The 23,559-nt window shown below is 39.6% G+C and overlaps 1 protein-coding gene across 3 annotated transcripts in view; it reads left to right on the top strand.

The window, feature by feature from the left end:
• Positions 1–23,559, top strand: part of LOC139746917 (uncharacterized) — a 95,718-nt gene that overhangs the window by 23,873 nt on the left and 48,286 nt on the right. For all 3 annotated transcript variants that reach the window (XM_071658589.1, XM_071658592.1, XM_071658591.1), the window contains exons 4-9: positions 2,436–2,595; positions 6,627–6,782; positions 11,379–11,562; positions 13,358–13,551; positions 17,073–17,164; positions 22,532–22,697. In XM_071658589.1, the coding sequence (XP_071514690.1) occupies positions 2,436–2,595; positions 6,627–6,782; positions 11,379–11,562; positions 13,358–13,551; positions 17,073–17,164; positions 22,532–22,697 (952 nt within the window). The remainder of the gene's footprint in view (positions 1–2,435; positions 2,596–6,626; positions 6,783–11,378; positions 11,563–13,357; positions 13,552–17,072; positions 17,165–22,531; positions 22,698–23,559) is intronic.

The raw sequence follows: 23,559 nt of genomic DNA, 5'->3' as shown, positions 1-23,559 counted from the left end.
TATCAAGCTTCTTTTACTTTCCACAGTAGCAGCACCTCCTGCCTCATTGGTTATGATACTGCCATTGCACAGTGGCAGTATCGTTTATTGTGCAAAGGTAAAAGGAAATGTACAAAACTGTACAGAAAAGAAATAAAGATTTAATGCTGCATAGAATGGTGGCATTACATCATCCTTGATGGGTTGCACTTGGGCTCTGTATTCCTACAAAGCAGGCAGCCAGTTATGCCATACAAAAGGCCACATCATTTCTCTTTATGGGTCACTCCATTGACTCACAAACACCAAACTGCATTCTAACAGACACTGCATTATTCCCATGTGTAAAGCAATCAAGTAAGTCCTCGTTTTTCTATAAAAACTCGCTTTCCCTGTTCTCCTTGGGGTTGCACAATTTGCATCACCAGATTTTCCCTTGGAAACCATAACTTAGGGCACAAAGTACAGTTATACATCAAATAAAACATACCCAGTTAACATGACTTTTAGTAACTTATAAATATAGTTAGGTACAATTTTTGTAAAACATGCCAACTGTGGCTGCTCAGTTAGGATGCACAACTTTTTCTAGCATTTTTTTTTTTTTTTTTTTTTTTTGTCACCTATATAGTCATGACGAGAGATACTTTGTACCTTGCTCATTTGGTTAATCACATAGTTTTATGAAACAGAGAATCAAGCTACATTAAAGTAAAAAAGTAATGCATGTGGCACAAGATGGAAAAATCTGTATATGTAAGTGTTAGATTCTATACAACTGAGGGCTACAAGTGTGAACAAAAAGCAAAACTTCCATAGTTGTTCGCCATTTCATTTGCTCACATCCATGCTCTAGCTGTTATGTGTTTTTGAATACCATATTACACCAGTATTTAACATATATTTTCATGTTTGGGAGACTGATCTGGTAAGAGCACAAGGGAAAATAATTTTGTTTTTTCTTTGGATGTGAATTTTTCTTATCGAGCATTGTTCTTCAGGCTTAGTTTAAAACAAATATGGCAATATAAGTGGCATACACTGTGTTATTTAGGTATATTGTGGCTATTTTCAAGTTTATTTTCTAATAGAGATGGAATTCTTACTTAGTTTCCACATGCCTTTGATTCAAAACATTCAGGGTATAATGAAAAAATGATATTTTGAAGTGCAGTTTTCTCATAATTTTTTTGCCCAATTATTTTCTAAGTTACTCTGTGAAATTATAATTACATACATTTTCAGAAAAGTATAAAAGAAAATAGATGAACTTGATGAAGGTTGTATATCCTAGCTATGATTAGTAAGAATGTTCACTTCAAAACACTCAAGATATAATTAATGAAATGGTACGTTATATTTTCCCTCTATTTTTCTTTGTGACTCTTTTAATGAGATTCTTGCATGGTGGTTGGATTACAGATCTTCATATTCATAAAATATATCTAAAAACAGTAATTCATAGAAAAGATATCTTTACCAGTGCACTCCACAAGTTTTTCTTATTTATCCTTGGGTAGGTTAGAGCTATATTACTTGTTTTTTGATTGATTATCCTTATATGATGAACTCTCATTTTATGCAAGAGAAATTGGTTTTTATTTCTTAACTGTTATCGAAGTTGTATTTTCCTGTTTGGATGACTGATCTGGTGAGAAGAATAGGGCAAAATGGTTCTGTTTTAACTTTGTATACAGTTCTTTTCTTATGAACATGATTTTTTCTTTTATCAACCATTGTTCTGCTACCTCATTTGAATACAACTTTAGCAGTTTTGATGGCTTAGTTTGCATAATTTGGATATATTATGGCTACTCTCAACATACAGTTTTTGGGTTTTGTCAAGTGATTTGCTTTAGGTATTTTCTCTTATATTTTTCTAAATGTGTAGATGCATCATTCCTTCATAAGGTAAGGACCATCTGAAGAGAATTGTGTAGAAAATGTATGAGAATTACAATATACCATGACATTTTGTTGATCATAATCCTAATGTTTTGAAGCGAACACCATCATTAATGATCAGTAGGAGGAATGACAGTCATCTGTTTCCTCTCTTAATTTTCTTGATATGGAGATGATTATTAGTTCTTGCACAGGTAAGAATGTAATGAAGAGAACTGTAAGAAAAATACAATTTTTGTTATTTTATTATATATTGAATGTTTTGAACCAAAAGGGTTCCTAATTTTGAATTTGAACTTTGGAGACATTTGAATATTAGAAGTTTTGCCTGTACTACTGCTTTGCTGTTGTTAGTGCATTGGTACTGTTTTTCTGATGGAGTTTTATTACATGAATAAGGAACTTTTGTTGTGCAGTAATATATAAGTTGCTGCTGCAGTTTCTTAAACAGTGGTACAGTAACCTTATAAAGACATTCCTAAGATTACTAGTTAACCTCCTGATTCTCATTGTACTTTTTTATTATGTTGTAAGTGTGTGTACTCCCACAGAAAGTTTGTGTATGAGTTTGAAATCAAGCAGACTGGAGAGAAGGGAAACCATCAGAAACCAGCTGTTGTTGAATCACAGAATGACAGTCCTTTGCAGCTTTACCTCGCAGTTGATATACCCTTTAGCACACTTCAGGCAATTAACATTGCTTATAACACAGTAAGTGACTCTGTTTTGGGTAACTGTTTTAGAATTGTATTCCTTAAATGGTTTATTCCTTAGAGGATTTATATCCATACTGTATATACCTTTCCCTCACTTAAGGAGTGGATACATAACTGAAAAGTTGACTGTAAAGTGAAATATATTTTGTTTTCCCATAGACATTCTTCGTATAATTGGAGATACCTTAGTGCAGAAAGAATTATAGCTTCTGGATATGATGAAAACAAGCTTATGAGTGAAGAAAGCTATTTTAATGAGATTTGTGTTATGAATTAAATAATGTTTTGATAAAATGTTAACAGGACTAAGAATAAGGCAAGGAATTATGAAAGATATCCCTGGGGATAGGGGAGAAAGAATACTTCCCATGTATTCCCTGCATGTCGTAGAAGGCAACTAAAAGGGAAGGGAGTGGGGGGCTGGAAATCCTCCCCTCTCGTTTTTTTTTAATTTTCCAGAAGAAGGAACGGAGAAAGGGGCCAGGTGAGGATATTTCCTCAAAGGCTCAGTCCTCTGTTCTTAACGCTACCTTGCTAACACGGAAAATGGCGAATAGTATGAAAGAAATGTGTCTAAATGTGTGTGGATGTAACCAAGATGTGAAAAAAGGAGAGATAGGTAGTATGTTTGAGGAAAGGAACCTGGATGTTTTGGCTCTGAGTGAAACGAAGCTCAAGGGTAAAGGGGAAGAGTGGTTTGGGAATGTCTTGGGAGTAAAGTCAGGGGTTAGTGAGAGGACAAGAGCAAGGGAAGGAGTAGCAGTACTCCTGAAACAGGAGTTGTGGGAGTATGTGATAGAATGTGAGAAAGTAAATTCTCGATTAATATGGGTAAAACTGAAAGTTGATGGAGAGAGATGGGTATTTATTGGTGCATATGCACCTGGGCATGAGAAGAAAGATCATGAGAGGCAAGTGTTTTGGGAGCAGCTGAATGAGTGTGTTAGTGGTTTTGATGCACGAGACCGGGTTATAGTGATGGGTGATTTGAATGCAAAGGTGAGTAATGTGGCAGTTGAGGGAATAATTGGTATACATGGGGTGTTCAGTGTTGTAAATGGAAATGGTGAAGAGCTTGTAGATTTATGTGCTGAAAAAGGACTGGTGATTGGGAATACCTGGTTTAAAAAGTGAGATATGCATAAGTATACGTATGTAAGTAGGAGAGATGGCCAGAGAGCGTTATTGGATTACGTGTTAATTGACAGGCGCGCGAAAGAGAGACTTTTGGATGTTAATGTGCTGAGAGGTGCAACTGGAGGGATGTCTGATCATTATCTTGTGGAGGCTAAGGTGAAGATTTGTATGGGTTTTCAGAACAGAAGAGTGAATGTTGGGGTGAAGAGGGTGGTGAGAGTAAGTGAGCTTGGGAAGGAGACCTGTGTGAGGAAGTACCAGGAGAGACTGAGTACAGAATGGAAAAAGGTGAGAACAATGGAAGTAAGGGGAGTGGGGGAGGAATGGGATGTATTTAGGGAATCAGTGATGGATTGCGCAAAAGATGCTTGTGGCATGAGAAGAGTGGGAGGTGGGTTGATTAGAAAGGGTAGTGAGTGGTGGGATGAAGAAGTAAGATTATTAGTGAAAGAGAAGAGAGAGGCATTTGGACGATTTTTGCAGGGAAAAAATGCAATTGATTGGGAGATGTATAAAAGAAAGAGACAGGAGGTCAAGAGAAAGGTGCAAGAGGTGAAAAAGAGAGCAAATGAGAGTTGGGGTGAGAGAGTATCATTAAATTTTAGGGAGAATAAAAAGATGTTCTGGAAGGAGGTAAATAAAGTGCGTAAGACAAGGGAGCAAATGGGAACTTCAGTGAAGGGCGCAAATGGGGAGGTGATAACAAGTAGTGGTGATGTGAGAAGGAGATGGAGTGAGTATTTTGAAGGTTTGTTGAATGTGTTTGATGATAGAGTGGCAGATATAGGGTGTCTTGGTCGAGGTGGTGTGCAAAGTGAGAGGGTTAGGGAAAATGATTTGGTAAACAGAGAAGAGGTAGTAAAATCTTTGCGGAAGATGAAAGCCGGCAAGGCAGCAGGTTTGGATGGTATTGCAGTGGCATTTATTAAAAAAGGGGGTGACTGTATTATTGACTGGTTGGTAAGGTTATTTAATGTATGTATGACTCATGGTGAGGTGCCTGAGGATTGGCGGAATGCGTGCATAGTGCCATTGTACAAAGGCAAAGGGGATAAGAGTGAGTACTCAAATTTCAGAGGTATAAGTTTGTTGAGTATTCCCGGTAAATTATATGGGAGGGTATTGATTGAGAGTGTGAAGGCATGTACAGAGCATCAGATTGGGGAAGAGCAGTGTGGTTTCAGAAGTGGTAGAGGATGTGTGGATCAGGTGTTTGCTTTGAAGAATGTATGTGATAAATACTTAGAAAAGCAAATGGATTTGTATGTAGCATTTATGGATCTGGAGAAGGCATATGATAGAGTTGATAGAGATGCTCTGTGGAAGGTATTAAGAATATATGGTGTGGGAGGCAAGTTGTTAGAAGCAGTGAAAAGTTTTTATCGAGGATGTAAGGCATGTGTACGGGTAGGAAGAGAGGAAAGTGATTGGTTCTCAGTGAATGTAGGTTTGCGGCAGGGGTGTGTGATGTCTCCATGGTTGTTTAATTTGTTTATGGATGGGGTTGTTAGGGAGGTGAATGCAAGAGTTTTGGAAAGAGGGGCAAGTATGAAGTCTGTTGTGGATGAGAGAGCTTGGGAAGTGAGTCTGTTGTTGTTCACTGATGATACAGCGTTGGTGGCTGATTCATGTGAGAAACTGCAGAAGCTGGTGACTGAGTTTGGTAAAGTGTGTGAAAGAAGAAAGTTAAGAGTAAATGTGAATAAGAGCAAGGTTATTAGGTACAGTAGGGTTGAGGGTCAAGTCAATTGGGAGGTAAGTTTGAATGGAGAAAAACTGGAGGAAGTAAAGTGTTTTAGATATCTGGGAGTGGATCTGGCAGCGGATGGAACCATGGAAGCAGAAGTGGATCATAGGGTAGGGGAGGGGGCGAAAATCCTGGGAGCCTTGAAGAATGTGTGGAAGTCAAGAACATTTTCTCGGAAAGCAAAAATGGGTATGTTTGAAGGAATAGTGGTTCCAACAATGTTGTATGGTTGCGAGGCGTGGGCTATGGATAGAGTTGTGCGCAGGAGGGTGGATGTGCTGGAAATGAGATGTTTGAGGACAATGTGTGGTGTGAGGTGGTTTGATCAAGTAAGTAACGTAAGGGTAAGAGAGATGTGTGGAAATAAAAAGAGCGTGGTTGAGAGAGCCGAAGAGGGTGTTTTGAAATGGTTTGGGCACATGGAGAGAATGAGTGAGGAAAGATTGACCAAGAGGATATATGTGTCGGAGGTGGAAGGAACGAGGAGAATTGGGGGACCAAATTTTAGGTGGAAAGATGGAGTGAAAAAGATTTTGTGTGATCGGGGCCTGAACATGCAGGAGGGTGGAAGGAGGGCAAGGAATAGAGTGAATTGGATCGATGTGGTATACCGGGGTTGACATGCTGTCAGTGGATTGAATCAGGGCATGTGAAGCATGTGGGGTAAACCATGGAAAGCTGTGTAGGTATGTATATTTGCGTGTGTGGACGTGTATGTATATACATGTGTATGGGGGTGGGTTGGGCCATTTCTTTCGTCTGTTTCCTTGCGCTACCTCGCAAACGCGGGAGACAGCGACAAAGCAAAAAAAAAAAAAAAAAAAATATTGTTTATCCCTGGGGATTGGGGAGAAAGAATACTTCCCACGTATCCCTGTGTGTCATAGAAGGAGACTAAAAGGGGAGGGGACGGGTGGCTGGAAATCCTCCCCTCTCGTTTTTTTTTAATTTTCCAAAAGAAGGAACAGAGAAGGGGGCCAGGTGAGGATATTCCCTCAAAGGCCTGTCCTCTGTTCTTAACGCTACCTCGCTATCGCGGGAAATGGCGAATAGTATGAAAAAAAAAAAAAAGAAAAAAAAAGAAATGAAAAGATATTGTTTAGAGTTTTATTCCCATAAGATATGATATATAACTTTTTAAGGTTTTGTTAGTGCTGAATACGATTCCTGTGGTACAAGTGATGGGTATGAGAGGAACTTCACATATCGCCGTTACTGAGAAGGATGTTCTTTCAAAAGCCCAGCTTACCTATCTCTCACACGTGAAAGCTGCATTAACCATCTATCCCCTCCATAAAGTAAGTTTGACTTGAAAAATTATTATAGCAGTATGTATATTTTATATTTACTTTGATTTATGTAGTAGCATACATTTCACTATCATTTAGTGTATCTTGATGTAATAGTATATATAGAGGTCCCTTCTCTACCATGGTATTATCAGCCTTAGTTTCAAGTATGTATGTTCAAGATACTAGATATCATTTTACCAATCATTGCATACAGTTTTAAATATCTGCCATTGTTTGTTCTGCCAGTTGGTCATGTGTTGCAGTGGATGGGGCCTTTTTCTTCATTTAATTTTGTTGCCAAGCAGCCATCTGTCTTGCATGTGCAAGTACAGGCAGCACACCTTCCCAAACACTCATCTGTATCCTATAGAAAATATTTTATTTTGTATTTATATCATATATAGAGATTGCTCTTTATAATATATTGTCCCTGAGGTATGGGAGAAAGGATTCTTCCTCTGTGTTCCCCATGTGTTGTAGAAGGCAACTAAAGGGGGCAGGAGCTGGGAGCTGGAAAAGCTCCCCTTGTATTTTTTTTTTTTTTTTTTGTGCTCTGTCGCTGTCTCCCGCGTTTGCGAGGTAGCGCAAGGAAACAGACAAAAGAAATGGCCCAACCCACCCCCATACACATGTATATACATACGTCCACACACGCAAATATACATACCTACACAGCTTTCCATGGTTTACCCCAGACACTTCACATGCCTTGATTCAATCCACTGACAGCACGTCAACCCCGGTATACCACATCGCTCCAATTCACTCTATTCCTTGCCCTCCTCTCACCCTCCTGCATGTTCAGGTCCCGATCACACAAAATCTTTTTCACTCCATCTTTCCACCTCCAATTTGGTCTCCCTCTTCTCCTCGTTCCCTCCACCTCCGACACATATATCCTCTTGGTCAATCTTTCCTCACTCATTCTCTCCATGTGCCCAAACCATTTCAAAATACCCTCTTCTGCTTTCTCAACCACGCTCTTTTTATTTCCACACATCTCTCTTACCCTTACGTTACTTACTCGATCAAACCACCTCACACCACACATTGTCCTCAAACATCTCATTTCCAGCACATCCATCCTCCTGCGCACCACTCTATCCATAGCCCACGCCTCGCAACCATACAACATTGTTGGAACCACTATTCCTTCAAACATACCCATTTTTGCTTTCCGAGATAATGTTCTCGACTTCCACACATTCTTCAAGGCTCCCAGAATTTTCGCCCCCTCCCTCACCCTATGATCCACTTCCGCTTCCATGGTTTCATCCGCTGCCAGATCCACTCCTAGATATCTAAAACACTTCACTTCCTCCAGTTTTTCTCCATTCAAACTCACCTCCCAATTGACTTGACCCTCAACCCTACTGTACCTAATAACCTTGCTCTTATTCACATTTACTCTTAACTTTCTTCTTTCACACACTTTACCAAACTCAGTCACCAGCTTCTGCAGTTTCTCACATGAATCAGCCACCAGCGCTGTATCATCAGCGAACAACAACTGACTCACTTCCCAAGCTCTCTCATCCCCAACAGACTTCATACTTGCCCCTCTTTCCAAAACTCTTGCATTCACCTCCCTAACAACCCCATCCATAAACAAATAAAACAACCATGGAGACATCACACACCCCTGCCGCAAACCTACATTCACTGAGAACCAATCACTTTCCTCTCTTCCTACACGTACACATGCCTTACATCCTCGATAAAAACTTTTCACTGCTTCTAACAACTTGCCTCCCACACCATATATTCTTAATACCTTCCACAGAGCATCTCTATCAACTCTATCATATGCCTTCTCCAGATCCATAAATGCTACATACAAATCCATTTGCTTTTCTAAGTATTTCTCACATACATTCTTCAAAGCAAACACCTGATCCACACATCCTCTACCACTTCTGAAACCACACTGCTCTTCCCCAATCTGATGCTCTGTACATGCCTTCACCCTCTCAATCAATACCCTCCCATATAATTTACCAGGAATACTCAACAAACTTATACCTCTGTAATTTGAGCACTCAATCTTATCCCCTTTGCCTTTGTACAATGGCACTTGTTGTATTTAGATTTGTAAAAGAGGAAACAGAAGCAGTCAAGCAGGGAGCACTCGTCCTCTTCAAAGGCTCAGATTGGGATGTCTGAATGTGTGTGGCTGTAACCAAGATGAGGAGAGATAAGTAGTATGTTTGCTGAAAGAAACCTTGATATTTTGGCTCTGAGTGAAACAAAGCTGAAAGATTAAGGGTAAGAATGGTTTGGAAATGTCTGAGGAGTAAAGTCAGGGGTTTGTGAGAGGACAAGAGCTAAGGAAGGAGTAGCACTTCTAAAGGTGGATTGTGGAGCGTGTAATAAAGTGTAAGGAAATAGTTTTGGATGTTTGATAGAGTGAAAGTGGATGGTGAGAGATAGGTGATTATTGATGCTTATGCACCTTACCATGAGAAGAAAGATCTTGAAAGATATTGTGGGAACAGCTGAGTGAGTATGTCAGCAGTTTTGGTGCACGAGACTGGGTATTAGTGATGGGTGATTTAAATTCAAAGGTAAGTAATGTGGAGTTGATAGTATAACTGGTGTGCATGGTGTATTCAGTATTATAACCTGTTTTAGAAGGAGAGATATACACAATTATACATATGTACATAGATGAGATGGTGAATGGACATTGTTAGACTACATATTAATTGATAGTTTGTAAAAGAGAGACTTTTAGATGTATTTGTGCTGAGAGGGGGCAGCTGATGGGATGTCTGATCACTGTTTTGTGGAGGTGAGGGTGAAGATTTGTAGAAGTTTTCATAAAAGGGAAGACAATTTTGGGTGGAAGAGAGTTATGAGAGTAAGTGAGTAAGCTTGTGAAGGAGTCATGTATAAAGAAGTCCCTGGAAAGACTGTGAGTGTAGAATGGCAAATGGTGAGAGCAAATGAAGCGAGGGAGTTGGTGAGGAATGGTAGGTATTTAAGGAAGCAGTAATGGCATGTACAGGAGATGCATGTGGCATGCGAAAGGTGGGAGGTGGGCTGATTAGAAGGGTAGTGAATGGAGGGAAGAAGAAGTCAAGTTGCTAGTGAAAGAGAAAAGAGAGGCATTTGGTTGGTACTTAAAAGGAAGGAGTGCAAATGATTGGGAAATATGCAAGAGAAAGCAGCAGGAGATCAAGAGGAAGGTGCATGGGTTGAAAAGAGGGCAGATAAGAGTTGAGATGAGAAAGAATCATTAAACACTAGCCAGAATAAAAAGGTGTTTTGGAAGAAAATAAATAATGGTTAAAAGACAAGAAAAATGGGAACTTTGGTGAATGGGGCAAAAGAAGAAGTACTGATTGAATGAGGAGATGGAGTGAGTTTTGAAGGATTGTTGAATATGTTTGATGATAGAATGGCAGATGTAGGGTGTTTTGGTCAGGGTGGTATGTGAAATGAGAGAGTCATGGAGAGTGGTTTGGTGTAAATTGGTCATGAAAGCCTTGTGAAAGACAAAATGTGGCAAAGCACCAGGATTTGATTGTATTGCAGTTGACTTTGATTAGAAAATGGGTGACTGTGTTGTTGAATAATGACAAATGGGATATAGGTGAGTGCCATATGTTTCTTAGAGTATTATATATTTATATATTTTGTTTTGTCGCTGTCTCCCGCTTTCGCAAGGTAGCGCAAGTAAACAGACGAAAGAATGGCCCAACCCACCCACATACACATGTATACACATACACGTCCACACATGCAAATATACATACCTATACATCACAACATATACATATATATATATATATACACACACAGACATATACATATATACACATGTACATAATTCGTACTGTCTGCCTTTATTCATTCCCATTGCCATCTCGCTACACATGAAATAACAACCCCCTCCCCCCTCATGTGTGTGAGGTAGTGCTAGGAAAAGACAACAAAGGCCCCATTCATTCACACTCAGTCTCTAGCTGTCATGTAATAATGCACCGAAACCACAGCTCCCTTTCCACATCCAGGCCCCACAGAACTTTCCATGGTTTACCCCAGACGCTTCACGTGCCCTAGTTCAATCCATTGACAGCACGTCGACCCTGGTATACCACATCGTTCCAATTCACTCTATTCCTTGCACGCCTTTCACGCTCCTGCATGTTCAGGCCCCGATCACTCAAAATCTTTTTCACTCCATCTTTCCACCTCCAGTTTGGTCTCCCACTTCTTGTTCCCTCCACCTCTGACACATATATCCTCTTTGTCAATCTTTCCTCACTCATTCTCTCCATGTGACCAAACCATTTCAAAACACCCTCTTCTGCTCTCTCAACCACACTTTTTATTACCACACATCTCTCTTACCCTTTCATTGCTTACCCGATCAAACCACCTCACACCACATATTGTCCTCAGACATCTCATTTCCAGCACATTTTTTGTAGGTTAAATATTTTGATGAGGACTAGAATGGCATTGGTGAAGTTGAATTTTTTTCCTTTCATGATTTTTTTGAAGTCTCATCTTCATGGTGCCCTTGTGAAATCCATATATCTTTGTATTAGATTGTACACTTATATATTTTTTTATTTGCATTTTTTGATTCATTAGGTATTAATACCCAATCGAGCAAGAGCCTTAAGCCTGCATGATGGGCTTTGTGAGTTTTCTGATTGGTTCAGTCGAATGTTGTGCAAGCATATCCCTGTTCAAGATGATCAAATACCCTCATGGTCTCTTGCATCATATGTGGATGCTAGTTTTATGGTTTCAAAACAAAGAACTGCTGTTCCAGGTTAGTAGTTTTTTCTTGATATTTTCTCTTATCACTTTGCTATGACTGGGCAATTTGATTACAGAAAAGTTTGATAACCCCTTTTTTTTTCAGAAGATTCATACTGTATAATGGAAAGCTAAACTTATGTTTGTTAATTTTTGTTAAGATTTAATTTTTGTGTCTCTGTCATCTAGAATGATAATGATATTGGTCTCAATGATATTGGTCTCATTCCTTTTATTTGTAGATATTTTGGGTATGATATCCTGAATAAGACTGGCATTGAAGTTATCATTAAAAATCATATTGATGTTAGTATTTCTTTAACCAAATCTACTGTTTCATCACAGTTTGTGAAAATATCTGATAGTGCATTGTGAAATGTTGCTACTGTTCTTTTAATGAGAACTTTTTTTTTTTGTCATGGTGTGTATGTACAGCTGAGAATAGTAGTTCAGACATCTTAAAAGTCTTAACCTTTAACTTAGATTTATGAAACCATTCACTTCATGAAAGTTCCAAGAAAATATGTGAATTTCCCTGTACTTTATGAAAGATCTAACAAACAATGTATAGATCAATTGGGAGCACCAGCACATCAGTGATATACTAATGAGAATATTGGGTATTCATACATTGGTATCAGCATCATTGCTCTTGCTCGTACTGTTATGTACTTCATTTTTAAGCCCGTGTCGACAAATTCCCAAAGTGAAGTAATGCAGGTGGCCATTTGTATGTAATGCACTTTTTGCTTTTGTGATCTGTGTGTATTATGGAATGAATAGCGTGCAAATATATTGTGCAATGAATGGTGTACAAATTCTTGTCCACTTATACTGTACACTCCCAAACAGCTTATCAATCATAACTTTGGTTTCACATGCCCTCTGTGCAATATGAATTACCAGATTTTATATGCTAAGAATGTAGCTTTGAGACATTGTTGGGAAATAGCGTACCATAAAGGATGGGCTCATGTAGGATACCAAAGAGGCTGGTTTCATACAATTTTGACAGCCGATGCTCTTTTTACTTATTTCTTCCCCTTGTCTTTCTTGCATATGCTGTTCCATGCATTCTTCACCCATTTCTCTCTCTCCAGTACCTTTCAATCTGTTTTCCAGGTTACAGGGGGTCTTCCTCTCACCAGTCCTTTTAATTCTACTATCAAGCACTTGTTGTAAACTCCCCATCTTGCATTTTTTCCACATGCTTAAACCACTTTTCCAATCCACAGTTAATTCTGTTTGCATTTCCTGCCATACCAAATTTCTCAAACACCCTGTCATTACTTTCTTCTTTCCATCTAGTCATGTCACATGCTCCTCGCAAATAACTCGCATCCACAGCCTGGATTCTTGATATCGTGTCCATGTTTCAGTGCATAGGTATAATCAGGAGGACTGAGCTGGCTGCCCCATAATCCTTTCATCATTTTCATACTTACATCTCTTACCCTTCATTATTCTGTAAAGGAACCCAAAATCTTTTTTACCCTATACTACTCTCTCTCTCTCATCTTTCCTCTCTTATCATCAGTATTTCCCATGATAGCTCCCAATTATGTAACCTCTGTCACCTCATCCAATTTTTCTTCCCCCATATCTGTAACATGGTTTTGTAGATGACTTCTTTCACTCTACAAGGTTTTACAAAACTTATACTTTCACCCTATTTCCTTTCAAGCACTATTACTTTACATTTATTTGCATGCCTACTTATAGTTACTTATTTGTGTGGTATACCGTTTTTGAAAAATCTACAGCTAGAACAGGTGTTCTTACTAATTAGCATGCTATTACTTCCTCAGGTGGTGTTGATCATGTATTAAGTACACAGAATCATTCATTGCCTCATGAAAGTTTTCATCAAAAGACCTGGCAAGAACAAGTTAGAAATACTCCTGTGACACAAGGTTCAGACATCATTATGAACACAGCCACCAGTCCATCTTCTGCAGCAATGTACTTAATATCGGCTGTAAAAGCTGCATTAGGATCTCAGGTATTTCTGAACTGTTCTCTGTAGTTAGAACTTGGTCAGAGGGACCAGATCATATAACAAGTGTGCTCATGTTTCATAGATTTAAGAAAAAACAAACAAATGACTTCCATGTCCATACATACTTTCTCTTCATGAGGAAGGATTACATCCCCTCCTTCCATTCGTTTAGTGTGTGTATTGTAATTTTTCTAAATATTTTTTTGTGTCATTCACCTCACATGCAGTGTTTGTGTAAATCAGAATGATACGAAGCTTTAGACAGAGAGACATTAGTGATAATTCAAAATGTGATGATGGCATAATCCTTTCTGGAATTATGGACGAAGAATCTTATATTGCAAAGTGCCCATGAGAATATTCCATATTACTGCAGAACTTTATGATATTCAGGCTGCAGAAGCAGAAGAGACCACCTAACCATGTTAAAGGCCACTCTTGGAGAAACAGGCTACCCACCTTAACAGGTGTTTACTGTAGATGAGAAAGAGCTTTACTGGAACTGTATGCCTCATGGAACATTCACTTCCAGGAAAGAGAGGGTTCCTTGGATTTGAATCATCATAAGATCACCTGACTGTTCCACTTGGTGGGAATACTATAGGAGGATTGTGGCTGTGGCCCCCTGCTGTTGTATCGCTTTGAGACGCTAAGGGCCATAAAGGTCTGTTATAAACATTTCTTTGTTTTGTGCTTGAACAACAAGGCCTGGATAATGGTCGAAAGTTTTCCAGAATGTTTTAATTCCTATATCAGCCCTGATATAAAGGATTATTTTCCTTATCATTGATAGTGTCCAGATTGTCTTGTCAACTTGCATGACTCATTTAAACACACATGGGTTTTTGCTGCCAACTGATATGACCTAGTTCCTGTAAATAGTAAATCAAGGACTTACAAGGACATATATGACTTTTGTTTGTGTGTGTCACACCGTTTCACATTCTAAATGGAAACAGATGACAATGATGAGCCTGTGATACAAGAGCTTTGATATCATTGTCCCACCATTGATGACACTGGTAATTCATAGCAGGAAGTTGTGTCAGCAATTTTAATGGTGTTTGGTGAGAATCTCACCTCAATGTGTTGCTGAATTCCATGGATTTGAAGAGACAGGTTCAGAAATTCAACAAGATGTGTTGGGGTTGACCAAACAAGTTGGACTGGATAACATAGAGGAGGAGGACTTAAGTTGCTTGAGTCCCATGAAGAGGACAACAGTGAGCTGAGGAAAAGGCTGTCATTAAAGAAACAACTTCCAAGAATGATAACTGTGAATATATTGTCTCAGGCTTTCAATCATCTGGACACAGCAGTGACAGTTTTAAGAGAAAATTATCTGAACAGAGAATGCTGCTGTGCAGTTAACAGATTGATAGACATTGGCGTAATCAGTAATACAGAGCTGTACAAGCCAAAAGAAGTTATTCAGCTGTTATATTTATATTTCATTTCTTCTTTTCTTCTTTCAAACTATTCGCCATTTCCCGCATTAGCGAGGTAGCGTTAAGAACAGAGGACTGGGCCTTTGAGGGAATACCCTCACCTGGCCCAATTCTCTGTTCCTTCTTTTGGAAAATTTATTTATTATACTTTATCGCTGTCTTCTGCGTTAGTGAGGTAGCACAAGGAAACATGAAAGAATGGCCCAACCCACCCATATACACATGTATATACATACACGCTCACACACGCACATATACATACCTATACATTTCAACGTATACATATGTATACATACACAGACATATTTATTTAGTTATTATACTTTGTCGCGCTCTCCCACGTAAGCGAGGTAGTGCAAGGAAACAGACGAAAGAATGGCCCAAACCCACCCACATACACATGTATATACATACACGACCACACATGCACATATACATACCTGTACATCTCAACATATACATATATGTACATACACATGCAGACATATACATATATACACATGTACATAATTCATACTGTCTGCCCTTATTCATTCCCGTTGCCACCCCACCACACATGAAATAACAACCCCCTCCCCCCGCATGTGCGCGAGGTAGCAATAGGAAAAGACAACAAAGGCCACATTCGTTCACACTCAGTCTCTAGCTGTCATGTATAATGCACTGAAACTACAGCTCCTTTTCCATATCCAGGCCCCACAGAACTTTCCATGGTTTACCCCAGACGCTTAACATGCCCTGGTTCAATCCATTGACAGCATGTCATCCCCAGTATACCACATCGTTCCAATTCACTCTATTCCTTGCACGCCTTTCACCCTCCTGCATGTTCAGTCCCCGATCACTCAAAATCTTTTTCACTCCATCTTTCCTCCTCCAATTTGGTTTCCCACTTCTCCTCGTTCCCTCCACCTCTGACACATATATCCTCTTGGTCAATCTTTCCTCACTCATTCTCTCCATGTGACCAAACCATTTCAAAACACCCTCTTCTGCTCTCTCCACCACGCTCTTTTTATTACCACACATTTTTCTTACCCTTTCATTACTTTCTCGATCAAACCACCTCACACCACATATTGTCCTCAAACATCTCATTTCCAGCACATCCACCCTCCTCCGCACAACTCTATCTGTAGCCCACGCCTCGCAGCCATATATCATTGTTGGAACTGCTATTCCTTCAAACATACCCATTTTTGCTTTCCAAGATAACGTTCTCGACTTCCACACATTCTTCAATGCTCCCAGAACTTTCACCCCCTCCCCCACCCTATGATTCACTTCCACTTCCATGGCTTCCATAGCTGTAGAAATGAGCTATTTGAGAAGAGCATGTGATGTCACTAGATGGAATGAAGAAAAAATGAAAGGGTGTATGAAAGATATGGTATGGCAAGGATTGCAAAGGGTACAATTGTGGAGTTATAAAATGGGTGAGACATGATACTTTGAGGTGGTTTGTGCTTGTGGAAAGATTGCAGGACTGGGAGTTTACAAGGGGAGTGTATGATAGTGCAATTAAAGGGATTAGTGTGAGTGGAAGACCACCTGTAACATAGGCAGATAGTGTGGAGGAATACTGGAGGGAGAGAAACAGAGGAAGAATGTGTAGAATGGTGTATGCGAGGGAGGCATTTAAGGAGAGGGATGAGTGGAGACTCTTTTGCCATGGCCACCCTATGATGGGAGTTCCTTGAGGGAATGGGTGTCAGAGATAAAGATAGATTGAATCTTATGAAAAGCAGCCACTTACACTAAGAATACAGTAACTATTAAGAATTGTCATTTATGACAAATGTATACCAGATAACCCTTGGAATCACAGTGTAATCTTAAAGCATTTGCTCATGATGAGAATAAATGAATAATGGTGACATGCTGCTTGAGAATGTAGAAGAGTTACATAGTAATGACATGAATATTGTAATATTCACCCAAGTTTATGAATGGTTCTCAAATCTACACACAGTCGTAAAAATCAGGTTCTTTGGTTTAAGGTAGTAAAGTCTGTGCTACTACTGTATATTTGCATTTGGTTGTATTAAGGAACTTCAGTTGCACTATTTTCCATAGGGAGTCTTGCATCCTGTCCCCTTCAGTCCAGCCCTTCAGTTTCCCCTTGCACCATATCTGAAAAAGGGATGCACTTGTGAAGGAACATGCCAGTAAGTACCTTTTTTGGCTTCTCAGAAAAAATGAATTAGAAATTAGAACTCTTGATCTTGTAAATGGGACTAGAAAATGATATATGATAACCAGCCTCTTGTTTGTGTATCACTCCATAAGGTATATTTGTTTATGTAGGATCTTTCAATTGATATGATCTTATTGTTGTGCTTACACATCTTGCATAATCCTTACATCTAGATATAAATGTCTTATCACTGTAATATTTTCAGTTGTCTTTACTCTTCTTTGCATACTGGTACACTAAAAATGTTTATCCCTTATTTTTTGTCTGTCCTCATTCCTGTCACTGATTCACATGTCTTCAAAGCACTGAATGATTCATTACTTCCTTTATTAATTCGTATTTATTTTCTGTCTTTTGAAGTAATGCTCTAAATTTCTTCACATTTCTTATATTGATTTCAATAACATTTCGTTATACTTATTCATATATATGTATGTTTTATGTTGGGCAGGCTGGTAAGGATCATTCTGTTAGACTTAAGCAACAAGAATCAAATGCCTTGTTTAATTACGCTAAAAACTATGATCATTGTATTGACTGGAATAATGCCATCTCAATTATTAACTCTTAACTCCAGTGCCACGAGAAATATCATTGAATCTTTACTTACTGAATACACAAAGAATTATAATTTTGATATAAGTGATGGTCTATACAAATTGGATAAACTTTATTGTTGATAAAATTTGTAAACAATTTACCTTTTTGTCCACATAATAGGTTTATGAAACACTCGTTGTCTCTCTTGGACAATCACATGTTTATCAAATGGTGTCCTAGCTATGTCTCTTTGTTGTATATCAACTGACTGTTACATTTCTCTCTTGTGTCTCCTCTGATGATGTGATTATTACACAAAAGTGCACTTGGGAACTTGTCGTATTTCATTTTTCCCGTGGACTCATTGGAATATATATGTATATATGTATACATATATATACATTTTATCCCTGGGGATAGGGGAGAAAGAATACTTCCCACGTATTCCCTGCGTGTTGTAGAAGGCGACTAAAAGGGAAGGGAGCAGGGTGCTGGAAATCCTCCCCTCTCTCTCTTTTTTTTTTTTTTTTTCCAAAAGAAGGAACAGAGAAGGGGGCCAGGTGAGGATATTCCCTCAAAAGTCCAGTCCTCTGTTCTTAATGCTACCTCGCTGACATGGGAAATGGCAAATAGTATCAAAGAAAAAAAGAAAAAAGAAATATATATATATGAATGAATAGATATATATATATTATATATTTATTATACTTTGTCGCTGTCTCCCGCGTTTGCAAGGTAGCGCAAGGAAACAGACGAAAGAAATGGCCCAACCCAACCCCATACACATGTATATACATACGTCCACACACGCAAATATACATACCTACACAGCTTTCCATGGTTTACCCCAGACGCTTCACATGCCTTGATTCAATCCACTGACAGCACGTCAACCTCGGTATACCACATCGCTCCAATTCACTCTATTCCTTGCCCTCCTTTCACCCTCCTGCATGTTCAGGCCCCGATCACACAAAATCTTTTTCACTCCATCTTTCCACCTCCAATTTGGTCTCCCTCTTCTCGTTCCCTCCACCTCCGACACATATATCCTCTTGGTCAATCTTTCCTCACTCATTCTCTCCATGTGCCCAAACCACTTCAAAACACCCTCTTCTGCTCTCTCAACCACGCTCTTTTTATTTCCACACATCTCTCTTACCCTTACGTTACTCACTCGATCAAACCACCTCACACCACATATTGTCCTCAAACATCTCATTTCCAGCACATCCATCCTCCTGCGCACAACTCTATCCATAGCCCACGCCTCGCAACCATACACCATTGTTGGAACCACTATTCCTTCAAACATACCAATTTTTGCTTTCCAAGATAATGTTCTCGACTTCCACACATTCTTGAAGGCTCCCAGGATTTTCGCCCCCTCCCCCACCCTATGATTCACTTCTGCTTCCATGGTTCCATCCGCTGCCAAATCCACTCCCAGATGTCTAAAACACTTCACTTCCTCCAGTTTTTCTCCATTCAAACTTACCTCCCACTTGACTTGACCCTCAACCCTATTGTACCTAATAACCTTGCTCTTATTCACATTTACTCTTAACTTTCTTCTTTAACACACTTTACCAAACTCGGTCACCAGGCCCTGATCGCTCAAAATCTTTTTCACTCCACCCTTTCACCTCCAATTTGGTCTCCCACTTCCCCTCGTTCCCTCTACCTCTGACACATATATCCTCTTTGCCAATCTTTCCTCACTCATTCTCTCCATGTGACCAAACCATTTCAATACACCCTCTTCTGCTCTCTCAACCACACTCTTTTTATTACCACACATCTCTCTTACCCATTCATTACTTACTCAATCAAACCACCTCACACCACATATTGTCCTCAAACATCTCATTTCCAGCACATCCACCCTCCTCCACACAACCCTATATATAGCCCACACCTTGCAACCATATAACATTGTTGGAACAACAATAGCAATATATATATTATGTTTATTTATTATTCTTTGTCGCTGTCTTCTGCGTCAGCGAGGTAGCGCAAGAAAACAGATGAAAGAATGGCCCAACCCACCCACATTCACATGTAAATACATACGCATCCACATGCGCATATACATACCTATACATTTCAATGTATACTTAGATATACTTTTTTTTTTTTTTTGCCGCTGTCTCCCGCGTTTGCGAGGTAGCGCAAGGAAACAGACGAGAGAAATGGCCCAACCCAACCCCATACACATGTATATACATACATCCACACACGCAAATATACATAGCTACACAGCTTTCCATGGTTTACCCCAGACGCTTCACATGCCCTGATTCAATCCACTGACAGCACGTCAACCCCGGTATACCACATCGATCCAATTCACTCTATTCCTTGCCCTCCTTTCACCCTCCTGCATGTTCAGCCCCCAATCACACAAAATCTTTTTCACTCCTCCTTTCCACCTCCAATTTGGTCTCCCACTTCTCCTCGTTCCCTCCACCTCCGACACATATATCCTCTTGGTCAATCTTTCCTCACTCATTCTCTCCATGTGCCCAAACCATTTCAAAACACCCTCTTCTGCTCTCTCAACCACGCTCTTTTTATTTCCACACTTCTCTCTTACCCTTACGTTTCTTACTTAATCAAACCACCTCACACCACACATTGTCCTCAAACATCTCATTTCCAGCACATCCATCCTCCTGCGCACAACTCCATCCATAGCCCACGCCTCGCAACCATACAACATTGTTGGAACCACTATTCCTTCAAACATACCCATTTTTGCTTTCCGAGATAATGTTCTCGACTTCCACACATTCTTCAAGGCTCCCAGAATTTTCACCTCCTCCCCCACCCTATGATCCACTTCCGCTTCCATGGTTCCATCCGCTGCCAGATCCACTCCTAGATATCTAAAACACTTAACTTCCTCCAGTTTTTCTCCACTCAAACTTACCTCCCAATTGACTTGACCCTCAACCCTACTGTACCTAATAACCTTGCTCTTATTCACATTTACTCTTAACTTTCTTCTTTCACACACTTTACCAAACTCAGTCACCAGCTTCTGCAGTTTCTCACATGAATCAGCCACCAGCGCTGTATCATCAGCGAACAACAACTGACTCACTTCCCAAGCTCTCTCATCCCCAACAGACTTCATACTTGCCCCTCTTTCCAAAACTCTTGCATTCACCTCCCTAACAACCCCATCCATAAACAAATTAAACAACCATGGAGACATCACACACCCCTGCCGCAAACCTACATTCACTGAGAACCAATCGCTTTCCTCTCTTCCTACACGTACACATGCCTTACATCCTCGATAAATACTTTTCACTGCTTCTAACAACTTGCCTCCCACACCATATATTCTTAATACCTTCCTCAGAGCATCCTTATCATTTCTATCATATGCCTTCTCCAGATCCATAAATGCTACATACAAATCCATTTGCTTTTCTAAGTATTTCTCACATACATTCTTCAAAGCAAACACCTGATCCACACATCCTCTACCACTTCTGAAACCACACTGCTCTTCCCCAATCTGATGCTCTGTACGTGCCTTCACCCTCTCAATCAATACCCTCCCATATAATTTACCAGGAATACTCAACAAACTTATACCTCTGTAATTTGAGCACTCACTCTTATGCCCTTTGCCTTTGTACAATGGTACTATGCACGCATTCTGCCAATCCTCAGGCACCTCACCATGAGTCATACATACATTAAATAACCTTACCAACCAGTCAATAATACAGTCACCCCCTTTTTTAATAAATTCCACTGCAATACCATCCAAACCTGCTGCCTTGCCGGCTTTCATCTTCCGCAAAGCTTTTACTACCTCTTCTCTGTCTACCAAATCATTTTCCCTAACCCTCTCACTTTGCACCTCACCTCGACCAAAACACCCTATATCTGCCACTCTATCATCAAACACATTCAACAAACCTTCAAAATACTCACTCCATCTCCTTCTCACATCACCACTGCTTGTTATCACCTCCCCATCTGCGCCCTTCACTGAAGTTCCCATTTGCTTAGATATACATACACAGACATATACATATATACACAGGTACATAATTCATATTTTCTGCATTTATTCATTCCTGTCGCCACCCCATCTCACATGAAATGACAACCCCCTCCCCCCATATGTGCGCGAGGTAGCGCTAGGAAGAGACAACAAAGGCCACATTCGTTCACACTCAGTCTCTAGCTGTCATGTATAATGCACCGAAAGCACGGCTCCCTTTCCACATCCAGGCCCCACAGAACTTTGCATGGTTTACCCCAGACACTTCACATGCCCTGGTTCAGTGCATTGACAGCATGTCAACCCCGGTATAATACATCATTCCAGTTCACTCTATTCCTTGCACACTTTTCACCCTCCTGGATATCCAGGCCCTGATCACTCAAAATCTTTTTCACTCCATCCCTCCACCTCCAATTTGGTCTCCTTCTTTTTCTCATTCCCTCTACCTCTGACACGTATATCCTCCTTGTCAATCTTGCCTCATTCATTCTCTCCATGTGACCAAACCATTTCAACACACCCTCTTCTGCTTTCTCAGCCACACTGTTTTTATTTCTACACATCTCTCTTTCCCTTTCATTACTTAGTTGTTTAGTTTTTAGTAGTCACTAAAATGTAGCATCTGTCATATTCACAGTATTCATTGGTATGATATGGTTGACCATGCACAAGATTTGTACTCTTGCAATACTAAGTAGGAATGTTGTTTATTATGTCTGCTTGCATAAATATTTTTTTTCATTTTTACGTGTATTGTATAATCTGCAGCATAATGGAGTGTCCTTGTGCACGAGCTGGGGCATTATGCTGTACTAAACAGACCTGTCAGTGCAAGGAATGTGACAACCCTCTCAACATTTTGCATGTGCTTGGTCTTGATGTACACACTGCACGTGTTGATGAATGTCTCATGCAGAATTTATATAGCTACGATGTAGGTATTTTCTTTCATTCTTTGCATTTCATTTTATTGATGAGAAGCTAGATTTCCATTGCATGAATCTCTGTGAATTGTTTAGGGCTACAGGTATATCAGATGTGAATTCCAGAGGAGTGGTATTAATTTGTGTGCTGTAGAGTTACTTTGTTTGTGAAGTTGAAGCTGTGAGTAGAAACATTGATCTTGCCTAATGAATCGACTTGACTGCAAAGTGAAATGAAAAATCTCATGTTGGAGTGAGATCCAATGTAGCGCTACATTAGGCAGAGCAGGTAAATGCGATTGAACTAGGAAGTTGCATGCACTCAGTTCTCCTCAGGGAAATGATGACCGAGTTGAAAGTACTGTATTGTGTCTAGTTCAACATTCCACACTTCACTTCACTTCAGAAACTTCCACTTTGTACTTATTTACATATGATTACTTATGTATACATAATAGAATGAGAATGCTGTGCAGTTTGAGGTTCTTTCTGTTAGCCTTCTAGCCCTACTATTCAACTTTTTTTTTCCCCTTTATTCAGTGGTGAATTCAGCAGATACAATAAAGTTAAAGAGAAAAATAATATATAGAAAGATGAACCAGAAATGAAAAGCTGGATCCTGCATAGCAGTAACTGATATTTTCAACCAGTAGTATTACAGATATCAGATATGGAGTGCTAAATCTTACTGCCTCAAAGTTTCTGGTAGTGAATAACCTAAAGTTCTTTTTGCACATGATCTTCTCATTAATGAATAAACTTTTTGTCCTGACTGAATAAATATTTGTCAAGTTACATGTACTTCCATTTTCATTTGCATTTGGCAATACAAGCACATAAAGCCTCTCGGTTGAGTCACATGCATCTTCTTAA

This window comes from Panulirus ornatus, chromosome 66 (genome assembly GCF_036320965.1).
Source record: "Panulirus ornatus isolate Po-2019 chromosome 66, ASM3632096v1, whole genome shotgun sequence".
NCBI lineage: Eukaryota > Metazoa > Arthropoda > Malacostraca > Decapoda > Palinuridae > Panulirus > Panulirus ornatus.
Note: the sequence above shows the minus strand (reverse complement) of the source record. Positions and strands in the feature narration are given on the sequence as shown.